Source organism: Trichechus manatus, unplaced genomic scaffold, assembly GCF_000243295.1.
Source record: "Trichechus manatus latirostris isolate Lorelei unplaced genomic scaffold, TriManLat1.0 scaffold00010, whole genome shotgun sequence".
Lineage (NCBI taxonomy): Eukaryota > Metazoa > Chordata > Mammalia > Sirenia > Trichechidae > Trichechus > Trichechus manatus.
Genome location: NW_004443946.1, coordinates 19,528,018 through 19,545,529, shown reverse-complemented (window position 1 = coordinate 19,545,529; position 17,512 = coordinate 19,528,018). Strand labels below are relative to the sequence as shown.

Genomic DNA, 17,512 nt, shown 5'->3' with positions numbered 1-17,512 from the left:
AAACTTACAAAAAGCCTTAGGTCTAATTCAGAAGCACCGCTGCCAGCAGAACTATTTTCAAAAACCATCTTTCATTGCCTGGATTAAAAAAATAAGTAAGTTGCAGTCTCTGACCTTAAGAAGTGTATAACTTGGGCCAGCTAGTGGTAGGGAGGAAAGATAAACAATATAATGTAGGAAGTATTATAATAGAGGTACACAAACATGATACCATGGAAGTATAATGTAGGCAACATAAAAAAGAAAAAAATACCTGTAAGTATTAATGGATATGCTATCAAGTCAAATAGGGAATAAAAGCTCGTTCATTTCAGTACTAAGCACAGTGGCTTACACAATGCAGATATAACAAATATTTACTGAACAAATACCCTCATCATACTGTATGTCTTCCTTTGCCTTCTTTACTATCTTATTCTACTCCCCTTGGTTCTGTTCCTCTCTTTCCATCCTATTCCCATCCTGGGAACTGCTAGAATACTTCGTAGGAACAATTATATGTATACACTTCATTCTATTATGTATCATCATCCCTCTCTAAGAAACACATTCCCTTAATAACTTTAAGGTCCAATGTGAGTTTTAGCTTCATGTAAGAGACAATTTTCTTCGTAATAATAAAAATTTTTGAGGACCCTATTTCCATCCTAAGGTATCTTCTTCTTGCTAGCTGCCGTCAAGTTGGCCCCATGCACAATGGAATTAAATGTTGCCTGGTCCTGTACCATCTCCATAATCATTTGGGGATCAGACTGTTGCGACCCATAGGGTTTTAACTGGCTGATTTTTGGAAGTAGATCACCAGGCCTTTTCTTCCTAGTCTGTCTTAGTCTGGAAGCTCCTCTGAAACCTGTTCCGAATCACAGCAACACACAAGCCTCCACTAACCGACAGCTGGTGGCTGCACAAGAGATGTACTGGTTGGTAATCAAACCATGGTCTCCTGCATGGAAAGCGAGAATTCCACCACTGAACCACCACACTGCCCCTGTTAATATATCTTAGAAGTGATAAATTCAGCAGTGTTATTACTCTCCTGATTTCTTATAAAGTGATGCATTTTAACATATTCCTTCTTATATATCAAAAGTTTGATACTCCAATTGATGATAATCTACTGTTAAAGAATAAGGGTTCAATACAACTTTTGTTGTCTTGATAGCAGGATAATGAATGTAGTAGGACATGAGACTAGCGGATGAAGCAACAATATAATTCCACTCTAAAATCCCACAAACTGCTCACATTTCTACTCAAGATACTTATGCTACAGATACAACATAAAAACCCAACTACATGAAAAAGTAAATGCATAATTTTAAAGTGAATTTTTCCTTGCAAAAGGCTTACATTTTAAATGTTCTTTTAATACTATGCACTTTCTGCTATGTTGTCTCTTACCTGGAACAAGCCCAGCTAGAGGCTGATTATCTTCATCCCCTTCCCGGTAGGCCTGCCACCAATTTGGATCTTCTTGACTAATCACATGAAGTATATCACCTTTTTGAAAAGACAGACCTAACTCCCGACATGGAACATAGGGGTCATCTGAGGGGTCATAGTCAAAATGAGCTTTTACATGGATCTAAAAGATAAAGGTAAAAATAAAACAGCAACAATAATAAAGAAGTGGCAACACAAAATATTCAGCAAAAATATAATTAAAGTGTTACTATTTTTCACGGGTGCAAGGAAACTATGAGTCGAAAGAAGGGTATTTAGTTAAATAACAGTACTTTTTGGGCAGTATTTTCTCAGGTTCATCTGTTGTTTTCACTCATGTTAGTCTCTCTGTTGACTGCAAACACGTGTAGGAATGTCCAAAACACTGTACTGTTAGCAGCTAACAAGTTGGGGTGCAAAGGTGCTTCAAAGGCTTGAGAGAAGCAAAAGGGATGTAGAGAACTCCCAGCCCCCTCCAATCCCTAACCTGTGAAAACAATGACTCTGCAATAAGGTATGCAATTTTCTAAGCCACTACTACCAGAAAAGAGAGACCTTAAATGTCACCAGATCTGGTCATCTGAACAGGTATGTATATGTCAGTTTCTCTGAGGCTGTCATCCCTCTTGACCCCACTATGGTGCAAATGTGTCTTAATCTCTCAGTGTACATGCTTAGGTTCATGACACAGGTAACAACCCAAAATGTTAAAATTATCTATATCAAGTTTATAATCAATTCCTACTTGTGGTCTACGTAGGTTTTGAAATAATTATTAATGATCTAAGTTATTGTTTTTTTGCCAAAAATAAGTGGTTCTGAATATCTAAATAAAAGAACTGTGTTATGCTATTTTACATTAAAGGTAAGAATTCACACAAACTTTATAGAAAGCTATTTCTTATGCCATTTTGTCCTAATATGCCTCTATAAGATTCAACAAAGCACTCTGTAGTTCTAAGAAGATATAAGGGAATTAACATTCTCTTTAACTTCTCCATCTCTAATTTTTACCTAATCTGGGCAAGTGGCATTTCCAAAGTCTGTAAGAAGCCGACTATCATCTAATGAGATCCAATACCTATATGCAGTAAGTACTTGTGCCCCACATAGGTCAAATTGCCAAGCTCTGGTTCAATGAGCCAAATAATAGATTGGCAGCCTAAACATTTTATAATTCTGAGTCCATTTCTGCCCCTAATTGCTATCTGGCTTTCTTTAGTCAGAAACCCTGGTGGCACAGTGGTTAAGAGCTACGGCTGCCAACCAAAAGGTCGGCAGCAGTTCGAATCCACCAGACGCTCCTTGGAAACTCTATGGGGCAGTTCTACTCTGTCCTATAGGGACACTATGAGTCAGAATTGACTAGATGGCAACAGGTTTTTTTGGTTTTTTCCTCAAGTCTTTTACCCTCAAGTAACTGAAGCCACATATCATAGACATAATACTAGTCTGATTATCTTCATGTTAAGATAGACAAACTATTTTTAAAAATTTTTTTATTGTACTGTAGGTGAAGGTTTACAAAGTAAACTAGTTTCTCATTAAACAATACACTTATTGTTTTGTGACATTGGTTGCCAACCCCACAACATGTCAACACTCTCCCCTTCTTGACCTTGGGTTCCCCATTACCAGCTTTCCTGTCTCCTCCTGCCTTCCTGTCCTTGCCCATTTAGCCTCATTTTGTTTTATGGGCCTGTCTAATCTTTGGCTAAAGGGTGAATCTTAGGAGTGACTTTACTGAGCTAAAAGGGTATCTGGGAGCCACACTCTTCAGGGTTTCTCCAGTCTCTGTCAGACCAGTAACTCTGGTCTTTTTTTTTTTTTTGTGAGTTAGAATTTTGTTCTACATTTTTCTCCAGCTCTATCTAGGACCCTCTCTCGTGAACCCTGTCAGAGCAGTCGGTGGTGGTGGCTGGGCATCATCTAGTTGTGCTGGACTCAGGCTGGTGGTGGCTGTGGTAGTTGTGGTCCATTAGCCCTTTGGACTAATCTTTCCCTTGTGTCTTTGGTTTTCTTCATTCTCCCTTGCTCCAGATGGAGTGAGACTAGTGGAGTATCTCAGATGGCTGCCCACAAGTTTTTAAGACCCCAGACACTACTCACCGAAGTAGACTGTAGAACATTTTCTTTATAAACTATGTTATGCCAACTGAGCTAGATGTTCCCAGAGACCATGGTCCCCACAGCCCTCAGCCCAGTAATTTGGTCCCTCAGGGAATTTGGATGTGCCAATGACGCTTCCATGACCTTGCCTTGGAAAGTTGTGCTGGCTTCCCCAGTATTGTGGGAAGCCAAAGTTACCACTTTTCTATTGTCTGTTTAGTGAGGATAAACTATTTTCTAAGTGATAAAGACAAACATACAGATGTCCTTCCATTATATAGTATAATAGCCTAGAATCCTCATGAAATCAACAGCCTCTTTCAGAAATCTGACTTGGGGGTGTCATTAGATAAAGAATTTTATTTTTTTAATTTCAAAAAAAATATTTTACTAACTACTGTATCTAACTTAAGTGTGGAAGTTTCAGGCTTAATATACAAACAGGGAAACTGAAGTAAAGCAAGTGAATCTTAAGCTTTAGTGCACTTTATTTGTAGCTTTTTATTGATGTGCAAATACCCTAGGGAATCTAAAAATGGAAATTTTAGGGATCACTTGAGATAGCAGAAAGATAATTTTTTGTTATCAGATTCCTTAGAGACCTATAAAATCATACTACTTGTTACCCTGATTGATGATTTTATCAAATCAGTTTCTGAAAGCAAAACTGACAGCACGTTATTTTTGAAAGTGTTGTGCTCAGATCACCTACCTGGGATGTTTATTAAAATACAGAATTCTCAGGCCACATTTCAAACTTTCAGACTCTGCATTTTAACCAAGTTTCTTGGGTAATCGGTATGTACACAAATCTTAGGGAATTACTGCCCTGGGGGAAATTAGATATACCAGTAAGGAGGGTATATCTAGGCCTTCTGACTTTTCCCAGAGGTCAACACAATCATCCAGAGATGCTTCCCCTAGGCTGCTTTGGCCTAGGTCTTACTCCTTGAATATTCTGATTTAGCTGGTTTGGAATGGGGTCCCTCCTTGTTTAGGCCTGGGCAAGACTGCCAGGAGGAGTAGTACAGAGGACATGCTTTGTTTATGTGACAAGTTTATCTAAAGTCATCTAAAATGTTCCCTAAAATTAAGAGCAAAAGCATTTTTGGATGTATTTTTCCTAAGCAAAGTTTATTTCATCAGATAAATTACCCATCTGATTCAACTAAAATCTAGGTATTGCCTTGACATGCAGAATGTGATTCTATCCACATACTCCACTGATGGATTCTAGAAGTTATCTCCACCAGTCTTTTCCTCTCCAGCTGTTGGTGGCTGATTTATTTATTTTTCCATATAAAGGAAAACAAAGCCCTTTTTAAATGAAGTAAAAACCTGATCCCTACATGAAAGCTCCAAGGTTAACAATGCTGTAGTAATACCAGTACAGTGTATCTGATCAAAGCAGTGTTTGGTTTCTAAAACCAACTGAACTTTCTCTGTTGAAATTTTAAATTATAGGAGTTTTTAGACACAATTATCTTCCAGCCCCACATTTTCTTTCTTTTCCTTTTCCTTGAGCTATTCACATCTGAAGTCCTAGTGATGAAATGGGAAAAAAGGTAAAGGGGTAATGATTCATTGCGGTTTACTGACATCTTTCCTAAGGGATTCAACGCTCCAGAATAATTTTTCTTTGTAATTTTTATTTCTATATTTATTATTACGGTAAATTTATCTTTAACTTCTAAAATTACTTGTGGAAGAGAAATAATAATCTACAAAATAGTGGAGGTGAGTCTTTATGTTTAGCCTAGCCTTTACCCTTAAGAGACTTTTGTAAAATTAAGGATAGTATCAAGGAAAGTCTTTGCAGTGTTAAGCAAACTACATCCCTCAGTCCTGAGATTCCTTTCCTCCAGCCCTCAAAAGGAATATGTTTATTATTTGTCCTCTTCCATTTTTTTTACACAAGAAGTTTGAGATATCTGTGGGACATCCAACTGATGCAAAGTAAGCAGAGCTGGAATCCACTTGACAGCAGTGGGCTTGGTTTTGGTTTTCTAAACAGTCAGGAATATGAACCTTAGGGCAATAGCAAACTTAACAGAGCAATTACCCTAACTTGAACAAGGATGTCAGTCTAATATACACTGACATTTTCTATATTTTTTTGCCTTTCTGATAAAATACCAATTTATAAAAATCTTACTGCATTACAAAATTCCAGAACTTCTTCCACATGAGAAAAAAGTAAGATAAAAATTATATAATACACTTTATACCTCTAATAGGAAAGTAAGGAGCCCTAGAGGTGCAACAGTTAAGTGCTCTGCTGCTAACCAAAAGGTTGGTAGTTTGAACCGACCTGTCATGGACTGAATTGTGTCCCCTAAAAATATCCGTCAACTTGTTTAGGTCATGATTCCCAGCACTGTCATCTGATGTGATTTCCCTATGTGTTGTATATTCTATCACTATGATGTAATGAGATGGATTAGTGGCAGTTACACTGATGAGATCTACAAGATCAGATAGTGTCTTAAGCCAATCTCTTTTGAGATATAAAAGAGAGAAGTGAGCAGAGAGACATGGGGACCTCATATCACCAAGAAAGCAGTGCCAGGAGCAGAGCGCATCCTTTGTACCTGAGGTTCCTGCGCTTAGATGCTCCCAGACCAAGGGAAGACTGATGACAAGGACATTCCTCCAGAGCTGACAGAGAGAAAAAACCTTCCCCTGGAGCTGGTGCCCTGCATTCAGACTTTGAACCTACTGGACTATGACAGAATGAACTTCTCTTTGTTGGAGCCATCCACTTGTGGTATTTCTGTCGTGGTAGCACTAGATGACCAAGACACCACCCAGTGGCCTCGCAGGAGAAAGACCTGGTGATCTACTCCCATATATTACAGCCAAGAAAATCCTATGGGGTAGTTCTACTCTGTCACATGGGGTTGCTATGAGGTGAAATCAACTCAGTGGCACCAAATGACAATAGGAAAGTAAATGCATTTGACAGCAGTGATTCTCAACTTTCCCTTACAACCCAGTTATCTTTATAGGCTGCAAAAATCCTGAAACAAGCATTTTTTAAAATCTGTAGGATTTTTTATAAGCACTTAAAAGTACATGTAAACAGACTCCTCCCTTGACCTGCTCTCCCCACAATAAATATAACTATAGCCCAGACCTCTCCTTTGAGTTCCAGACTAATGTATTCACCTCTACGCACTAAGTATCTCCACATGGATGCTCCACAGGGCTCTCAAACTTGTGAAACAGAACTCTTGATTATTCTCCCAAAACCTGTTCTTCCTCCGATTCCCCTTTAGTCAGTGGCACCACTCTCTACCTGTCCTTGCTTTCTCCCTTTCCTTCACACTCCATGTTCATCACAAGATCCTGTCATTTCTACTTCCAAGAGAAAGCCTGATTCATTCATCGTCTATTGCCCCTGTTATAATCCAGATTTAAGCCATCATCATGCTTTATTTACCCTTACTTCAACAATGATTTCCTAAACCTCCTTGCTTCCATTTTCTAATCCAATTTCCACACAGCAGCCAAAAGTACTTTTTAAATACAAATCAGATCATGTCACTATATTTAAAATCCAAACTCTTTACCATGGCCAAGTTCACCTACCTGATCTGGCCTTGCATCCTTTTCACCCTCATCTCTTACCACCCCTTCCCACCTCCATTCCCCTCCCCACTTTGCACCACCCACACAGGTTTTCCAAACACAAAGCTCTTTAGAAATTATACCTGGAAAGCTCTCCTCCTGGCAATTAACAGGCCTGGCTCCATCACATCCTATGGGTCTCAGATTCATGTTACCTCTTCCAAGAGACTTTTCCTGATCACCCTCTCTAAATTAACCTCATCTCTTTTTATTCTCCACGATCACATCCTGTTTATTCCCATCTTACCACTTACCACAAACTATAATTATTTTATGTAATAATCATTATTATAAACCCAGCGCTTAGCATAGTACCTAGTACACAGACAGATTCATTATAAGGGGAAAAAAATTGTTTAGGACCCCTAAGAATATATTTAAATTATTAATACCACTGGGCTAATGTCTAATTCTGTGATTCAAATCCCTGCACTGTGATTTTAGCAGCCTCATAAAGTTCCTCTTAGACCACATCTCTCTTCTATCCTCCTAGCTCAGACCCCATAAATCATCATACGTGTAGCACGTGAGAAGCATCAGTTGTGACTCCAGTCATACTAGAGATCTCAAGTCCGCTACAGGCAAAGAGTAGGAGCCTACAGCAATTTCAAACACAAAAGTCTAACAATGTGCTTTTGCTGTCATCCTTGGGAGAAAGATGTGGCAGCCTGCTTCCATAAAGTTTACAGCTTTGGAAACCCTATGGGGGCAGTTCTACTCTGTCCTATAGTGTTACTATGAGTCGTCAGCAACAGGTTTAGTTTTGGGTTGTCCTCCTGAGAATCCAGACTTCCTATTGTCATAAAAACAGCTACTAAGAGGTTAACTCGTCTACAGTACCAATTTCCCATCATGGTATACTAATTATTTTCTTTAGATAAATAGTAACGTAGACCTTCTAATATTTAGGGGCTGTGTGGGACATTACTTGCTATACTGAACAGCAGTTAAAAGCATAGATTCTAGAATGAACATAGGTTCCAGTCCTGATTGTCACTTATCAACAGTGGGCTTGGGCAAATAACTTGACCTTTCTAAGTTCTAGTCTCAATAACTGTTAAACGAGAATAATAGAGATATTTATACTTCATAGGGATGTTATGAGGATTAAATGAGACACAACATATAAAATGATTAGCACAGTGCCTGCCACAGAGTAAGTAATCATAGTAATAGCTAACATTTATTGAACAATAAAAAAATCTCTGAATTAAGGGAAGAAATTGAAACAATGATAATAGATAAGGAAATAAAAGACTTAAAGTACTGCGGCAGAATACAGTTGTGAGAGTGGGAAGCAAGTATGGTCAAAGAATATGTGATAAATTCCAAACGTGCTACCTGCATGTGAAAAAAAAGGTACATTTTTAAGAGTGGAAGATAAGAATTCTTTTGACTACATTAGTAAGATTCCATTAGAACTTACTTAGCATTCAGAGATAAATGAATTAGGCGCAACCATACCTATCAATTATCTAAAATAAGGTTAACAAGATTCTAAAACCTACCTGAGTACTAACTTTAAACCCACTGCTGCTGAGTCAATTCTCACTCATAGCGACCCTGTAGGACAGAGAACTGCCCCATAGGGTTTCCAAGGCTGTAATCTTTACGGAAGCACACTGCCACATCTTTCTCCCGCCGAGCGGCTGGTGGGTATGAATCGCTGACCTGTCAGTTAGCAGCTGAGCGCTTTCATCACTGCACCACCTGGGCTCCTCAGTACTAACAGACCAGGCAGACTTTCTGTATGGAAACATACAGCTTTTTAGTTAAAATCACAGATTGTTATAACTGGGAGGGACCTTAAGAATCATCTAGTCTAGTGAATTCCTAGCCCACCAGGAAGTGAACTGACAGGTGCCCTCTGCTACTGATAAAGTGGCCACCAGCTGCTACGTGTGGATGCAAAACAAACTTAACTACTTCTCCTGACATAGCTTACTCTTGCAGTACATGCTGCTATAATTCAGCAAGTGCTTACAGCAGGGTTTCAGGTAACACCTACTTTGTCAGTCTTTCTTAAACAGGTTTCTTTCTACCGTCACAAAATGTAGATCAGAAAGATGCCTTCTGTTGCTTTTGTTAGATCATGACCTATACTATAATGATGCTCAATAAACTGGTTTTAATTTCTTTTGATTAACCCAGTAGATAATTATTCGGCATATGCCAACTAAAATTATGATTTCCTATCATTGTTTTCTTTGTGAAAAGTGTCAATGTGAGCTTTAATAACAGTAGTTCATTTTAAACCTGTTAGGTCTGACTGAAAAAAAGCTTCATGAGATATTACTTGAGAGTTCTTCACAGTAAGAGGAAAGGAAGGAAAAAAAAATTGCACATCACTGTTTCTATTTTTAAAAGACTCGTCATAATCAAATGCTATATTTTAAAAGGGATAAACGTGGCATCCATCCTTCTTGTCCATCTCCTTCCCTCCCTCTTTCCCTACCGTTTTTCTTTTTTAAGTTATTTCATTTTCCAGTTAAGTAGCTCCTTCATTTTCTAGTTAAGCAGCTCCTGAGATTGCTCACAAGGAATGTATATTTTTCAACGTGCCGTCTAAGAGACATTCCTTTGGTTTTCAGATTAAACTAGCCTTCTGTTCTTAATCAGTAATGAAAGGTGGGAATTAAATAGCCACTGAAAAATGGGTAAAAGTAAGTTATTTCATCCTTATATCAAAGTGATCCTTGTTCTAATTTAATTAGTATGATATTCTAAGTTTGCATACAATAACAAGCAGCAAACATCAGCATAACACTTTATTTTATCCATAAAGGAAATGACTTCTAGAGAATTCTAGACTCTGAAAGCAGAAATGTCAACATGTCATAACCTCTGACATTCACTTTCAAAATACAAAAGCCATTTACTCAGAAGGAGGACCAGACTATTGTAAGTATAAAAGGGCATATTCCAGCCCTCCTCTACTGAATCTCCTAGTCTGTAGAGCTACTTTTGAAGTTCAGGGCCAGTTAAGTATAAGGGCATAGTACACAGAGAATCAGGCTGTTTGGACTCAGAGACAAACTCTACTTCCTCATTTCTCTGGCTACAAAGAACTATAAGCAGAAGGAAGGCTGCAGATGCAATATCAAATTCAATACATTCTATTAAGAGAAAACCATGGAGTAATAGCCAAAATATAAAGCATAACTGTGATGAAACACTGAAAAAAATGAAACTATGTTTTCTTTCAAACTGTTATGCTTTTATAAAAGAATAATAACAGATGCAATACATCAGGCTTCCATGTTAATCCAGCATCTTGAAGTCTATCACTTTTCCACAACTTCACTGAGATATAATTCACATGCCATACAATTAATTCACCCATTTAAAGTATACACAATTCATTGGTGTTTAGTATATTCACAAAACTATGCAACCATCACCACCATCAATTTTAGTTTATCAGTCCAAATAGAAACCCCAAACCCATTAGCAATCATTCCTAATCCCCTCTAACCTCCCACTCTCACACCTAAGGAACCAATAATTTATTTTCTGTCTCTATGGATTTGCCTATTCTGGACATTCCACATAAATGAATCAATATGTGGCCTTTTGTGACAGGCTTCTTTCACTTAGCACGTTTTCAAGGCTCGTCTGTGTTAGAGCATGTATCGGTACTTCATTCCTTTTTTATTGCCAAATAATATTCTGTTGTATGGATATATCATATTTTGTTTTCTATTCATTAGCTAGTCAACATTTGTGTTGTTTCTACTTTATGACTATTATGAATAATGCTGCTATGAACATTCAGGTACAAGTTTTATGTGGATGTATGTTTTCAATTTTCTTGGGTATATATCTAAGAGTGGAATTACAGGCAATCCCCAGGTTATGAACGTCTGACTTGTGGACAACCTGTACTTAACAGACTGCCATAAAGCTTATTATAACAAAAATCTAAGTTAAATACATACAATGGTTTGTAATAACAAACGCATGCACTACTTTGTAATGTTCAAGAAAACACTGCAGCAGTTTGGAAGTGTTTCATAGCATATAAAGGTAAAATATATACTATATACTGGAGACAAACGTTTGACTAACTGACATTAAATAAGTATGTACCTGTTCTGACTCACCTACAAATTCGACTTAAAGACAGACTTAGGAACAGATCTCGTTCGTAACCCGGGGACTGCCTATAGTGATCATATAGCTATGACGTCTATCTTTTAATACAGCAAGCTGAGTAAATGTTTAATACATACTCTAAAATAAGAGTTGCACATATTTTGTAAAGGCACTTCCCCCTATACTAAATGTTGTTAGGTTAAATAAGCCCACCTATAACTACAGAAAAAGACAAAGTTCAATGCTAGAAATCATAAAAATTCTAAAAATGAAATATTTTCTTTTTATAGAAAAAGTTCAGAGTTTACTAAATTTGAATTATTTCACATTTCATTATTTCACATTTATTTAAATAAAACCTACTGAAGTCAGCTGTTTTTACTTGAGTGTAAGAAACATTTAGAGTGATACTGCTGATACTCAAAAGTAAACAGTAACCATTGGACAACAAATATTAGAACACAAAAACCACTTACTACTGTTTCCTTGGCAGGAGGAGGCTTGATCTGTTGACTGGGAATCAGAACAAATGTCAAAGTACCATGCATATCAGACTGTAATAGAAAGATGGGGTTATTTTTTGAGTTTATTATTTATGAAAACTTTTCATGATCTTATGATTAATATTCCCTAAACTAGACGATTCTGGAACACTTCAGTAGGCTTAAAATCAGTAAAGATAAATCCCATTTCATCAGAAGCACAAATTATGCTTTTCAAGGACTCCATTACACTAGAACTGTCCTGGAATACTGCATTTTGCAAATTCTGGTCCACTGGGGAAAGCTACGTAGCCCGTAAGTCTTGGTTTTTGTCTTCCATTCAATGTCCAGGTAGGAAGATTCCACAGTGAAAGGCTGGCAGATGCCACAGTGATATAATAATTCTGGGTTATTTACTCTGGCATAAATTTTAATACAGTAGAACTTGAAATAGTAATTGTGACCAGCATTAGAAAAGTCATCTAAATATGCAAACATGCAAAATATTCTCAATTTCCAGATGCCTTGTCTCAGTCATCCATTCTATTTTTTAACTGTACAGAATCTTACTGGTCGGTTCACTGTTATTTCCCAGTACATCACTGACTGAATAAGGAGCTAAGGATGTTTTCTAGATTCCACAACAGACATTAGCACACAGGACAGATTCTAATGTAACAACTGATACTAAGTAATTAAGAATATAAACCGTATCTGTGGGTATATAAAAAGTTATCATATACTGTCCTCCAAAGTTGACTATAAATGATTTCCTGATTATACCAGCACTGCCCAATAGAATGTTCTAAAACAATGAAAATGTTCTATATCTATCCTGTCCAGTATGGTAGCCATTAGCTACATGTTGCTTTTGAGCATGTGAAGTACAGCCAGTATGAATAAGGAACTAAATCTTGAATTTTACTTAACTTTAAATACCCACATGTAGCTAGCGGCTACTGTATTAGACAGTGCAGGTCTATATCAACTATATTGACTAATATTGTTAGGAAAACAACAATTAGTTATAGATAATAAGAAAACAAAATGAACATAAAAACCATGAGGGTGCAGCACTTTGTTTTATTACTGTTTCCCCAGCGGCTAGCACATAATAGGCACTCAATAAACATCTGTTGAATAAATCAGTAAGTTACATTATTACTGACTTTGAGACAAATAAAATACAGTTGGTAGTAATAAAGCTCAGATAAAGTAAAAAAACACCAGTGGCATCCATCCAGAAGTAAAAAATCTAACAACAATGGGTAAACAATTACATCATGTGAAAATTAGGCTAGAAATTGTCTAGTGCTCTTAATTTTTTAAAAAATATTTTATCCTTAAATGTAGTAACAAGGAAAACAGCTTTTAAAAAACCTATTGATTCTTCTACTTGTGTCAACTTACCAATATGTCAAAAACCTCATTGACGTCTTTTCCCCGAATTTCAATGCCATTTATCTCCAGAACTTCATCTCCTTCATGTAACAGACCACTTTTCTCTGCAGCACCTCCTTTTACTATCCGACTAATGATGACAGAATCCATTTCATTACGAACTGTGGCACCCTAAAAAAATTCAATATCAATTTTAAAACAAAAATACAATTTTTTAAACATTGCTTCATTTTTAAATTATTTTTTCTATTTATACATATTCAACAATACCAACCTTCAGTTACCTAAAAAAAAAAAAAAAAGTACTTACATGACTACAGTAACCAAGAAAATTAGATTTGAAAGCTGACGATTTTTCCCACAACATTTCCTTTTTAATAAACACTCATTAGAATTCTGAAATCAAGCAGACTTCTGAAGCATACAACAGCAGAAAAATGCACTTGCTTACAAACAACGTGTGAAGACCTATAATCGGTTTTTTTCTCTAAATATTGGATGCTGTTCAAATGGTTACATTACATTTAGATGTAATTAGTGACCATGACTTATAACTATAAAAGTCCTCCGTTTTTAAATAAAAAATACAATGATGTAATGAATACAAATCTGGTTGATTATTCAACATGTTAAATATTGTAGCTACATCCAATTCACATTAAAATGTAGTATTAATAGTAAATGTGTAATATTTATTACACAAACTGGAAGCACAACTGAAAAATGTATGCTGAAAATTTGGAAATATGACACACAGAACAAAACTTTCATTTGAAAATTTTCTCATGACTTTCCAACTTCCTTTGGCAGGATAAAAACCAGTTACATAAACTGCTTATAAAATTGAGTTCATATTTTTTCTGAAAATAAAACTAAACCATTGATAGAAGACAAAAAAAGAAGTTAAAAAAAAGTTTTACATATAAAAACTATAAAGCAAATATAAACATTAAGGAATACATCTAAGAATATCTGAAGTATATAAGTAAATGTGTTTCAATAAATTTAACTGAATAAAAAGATCAGAATTTCTAACGACTGTTAAGGAAAGTAAACTGGGAGAATAATCAAATTATTTATCCCTTCTTCGTACCTCAACAATTATTTCACAAGCTATTATTTCCATCATATAGGTGAGAAAAGATGATGAAAAACTTTACTCAACCAAATAAGGGGTGAAAGCAGGAATATAAAGTAACTCCAACAAATGAACCTCAAAAGAGAAAAATCGCCACCAAGGCAGTGGGCTCGTCAATTATCTGCTATATACAAGATCCCTCGTTCAGAAAGAATCTCACATTAGAGATGTGGAACACTTACCAATGGAATATCGCGAGCCTTTTCTATACGAACTATTTTTACAGTTTCTCCTCCATACTGGCCAATGCTTTCATAAGCATTCTCATCTGTAATGGGCTCTAGCTGCATTTCCTGCTCAGCAACCTTATCATGGGCCAGTAAAAATGCCTGTTTCAAAGAAACACAGAGCATTTTAAGTAACAGCATAATCTATTTATGTAGAGCGATTTTTAACCTAATTGTGTACACAGTACTCTGATCATTAAATCTCTGAAAGACGTGCTATAATTACATATGCAGATCTGTTTCCAAACTTTCCATCTTAAGTGCAAATGCTTTACAGCTAATAAATGTGTATGGTATGTCAAGGCATACGCTGGGATGAGTTACGAAAGTCTAAAATACCTAGAACACTTCACACTTAAAATACTCTAGGTAATTAAGGATTTATGGAAAATACATTACAACCAAAAAAAAAGGAGAAATTTTTGTCTAAATTTTGAAGAATAAAAAGTTTCAAAAAAATTTGGTTAATTTTAAATACACAAACGTATTACCCAACAACAATAACAATTATTTTGCTGAGACAGCTGCAAATCTGGAAACAAGCTAGATAATTTTTGAGGTCTCTTACAGTAATAAGAGTCTTTTTTTTTTTAAATGATGAATGCTAGAAAAACCATATAATGCTCTGTCCATTTTCTACCTGAATATGTGGGGCATTCAGCAAAGCAGTTAATTCTTGCCCTTCCTTCTGATAAATTGGCTTCAAAACAGTTTGTACCTAAGAAATAACAATAAGTATTATTTTTCCTAGGTTGTAGAAAATATCAGCAGCACTTACACAGGTTAGTATTTTTTTTAAAAAGTATAAGTAGTAAAAAATACTTGTAAGAAGGAAAAGCGCTAAAAACAATTATAAGAAAAAAAAAAAGATAAAATTTTCCCCTCCCTCCCCACCCCCCACCGCTTCTAACCTTGTTATCATGGTAACATAATTCCTTATTAAAAATACTAGATAAGATTTTGATATTTATGCCTATGAATAAAATATTTTCTTCTTGAAAGTTTCATCCAACATACTATATAATAAACTAATAATAAAATAATAAAAACATAAGGAAATATAAGGAATAGAAACATTAAGGGAAGAAAAAGTATTCTAACAGTTATCTTCCTATTTTACAGTTTTCCGTTTTACAGTTTTCTAGTTTTATAATCCTATGTTTATGTAACTACACTGTGAATCAGAGATGACAACTTAAGAGTTACAGACTACTAAGATAAATTTATATGACCGTAATGGAACAATAACCTTAATACAGTGAATTACATTACTTTTCCTTAAGTCAAGCAATCCTAGGATAAACTCCACTTGGTTACGATTAACTTTTTTTTTTAGCGTGTATCTTTATCTGTAGAATGGCACCTACCATTTAAGGCTCTTAAAAGATTGAGATAATCCATATAAAGTACTTAGCACAATACCTAGCACATAATAAATTACTACTTTAATATAGTTCTAGATGAGCAATATACACATTTTAAGATTTCTGCATTACTATTCCTGATTCTACAAAACTATTGTCTGCTTTTAGTATCTAGGTTACACTATCCTAGCACAATCAATTAGGGATTGTTCTATCTTTATGTGAGAACAGTTTATTTAACATAAGAATTATATGTACCTGAATGTTTTGATAGAGCTTGTGAATAAAATCATCTGGACCTGGTACTTTTTTTAAAGGTAGAAATCTGAGTAACACTTGACTTTATCTATAGTTAGCGGTCTATTTTATTTTTGCTATCTCTTCTTGAGTCACTATGGCAATTTATATTTTCTTAGAATAAACACACACTTGATAGCACTTTGACATTTACTCATATAAAGATGTAACGTATAATTTTATAATTAAATATATTGTTCTTTCAATTTCTTTTTTCTGCTTTATTTATTTCCCTTTTAAATTTATAATCACTTGAGTTGTATGCTCAGTGCATTTACCGCCAAACTGTTTTAACATAAATATTTAAGGTACAAGTTTTAGTCTACGGACTACTTTTACCCCAAAGATTGTGCTATGTGTGATCCTACTGTCAATATCTTTGATTTTGTTTCCTCTTCTGTCCTCATACCCCAGGTTCCTCTTTCTCTAATTAGCCCGTTGCCGTCTAATCGATTCCGATTCATAGTGACCCTATAGGACAGAGGAGAACTGCCCCACAGGGTTTCCAAGGAGCAGCTGGTGTATTCGAACTGCTGACCTTATGGTTAGCAGCCAAGCTTCTTAACCAATGCACCACCATGGCTCCACTTTTCTCTGATTACCCACCAAAAAGAGTGCTTTGCAAAAACAGATACCAAAATCAAAATTATCATCATTAATGAAAATGTAGAGAAGTGAATCCACATACAGCACAATTTTTACAAGACTAACTCATGACTGAAAACAGGAACCCAGCAATGCTATAATACCTTTTATGACTATTTTAAATCATTTATTACTAGCTCCCTTATCAAACGCAAGAGATTAATTTGAGGATTAACTAATTTGACAGCAACAAGTGGATACAAAGCAATGACAGTACCAAAACCAGCCTGACCTTTTTATAGGTAGGTGTCTGAACCTAGAAAAACAAGTTTCTAATTGCAGAGTTCTAAACAGGATAGCATAGCAATTACTATCTTCTTCAAGAATGCCACTAAATCTTACTAACGGACAAGGGCAGTGATCCAAAAACTAAAGTGGGTAATTAAAAAGCTGATTTTTAAAACAGGGTGTTTACTTTTCTAAGATATATAAAATTTAGGTTAATTTAAAATGAAATTTATATTCCCTGATTATATACCTTTTGATAGCTGGATAAGGTAACTATGAAGGGAGAAAGACAACTCTGGATTAAAAACGTGCCAAAAAACCTGTTGCCACCAAGTCGATTCCGACTCACAATGACTTCACAGGACAGAGTAGAACTGCCCCATAGGGTTTCCAAGGAGCAGCTGGTGGATTCGAACTGCCAACCTTTTGGTTAGCAGCCAAGCTCTTAACCAC

The 17,512-nt window shown here is 35.8% G+C and overlaps 1 protein-coding gene across 3 annotated transcripts in view; it reads right to left on the bottom strand.

The window, feature by feature from the left end:
* Positions 1-17,512, bottom strand: part of PALS1 (protein associated with LIN7 1, MAGUK p55 family member) — a 108,591-nt gene that overhangs the window by 22,726 nt on the left and 68,353 nt on the right. For all 3 annotated transcript variants that reach the window (XM_004370961.2, XM_023726302.1, XM_023726303.1), the window contains 5 exons: positions 15,166-15,243; positions 14,481-14,627; positions 13,170-13,331; positions 11,754-11,831; positions 1,402-1,585 (listed from right to left, as the gene is read on the bottom strand). In XM_004370961.2, the coding sequence (XP_004371018.1) occupies positions 1,402-1,585; positions 11,754-11,831; positions 13,170-13,331; positions 14,481-14,627; positions 15,166-15,243 (649 nt within the window). The remainder of the gene's footprint in view (positions 1-1,401; positions 1,586-11,753; positions 11,832-13,169; positions 13,332-14,480; positions 14,628-15,165; positions 15,244-17,512) is intronic.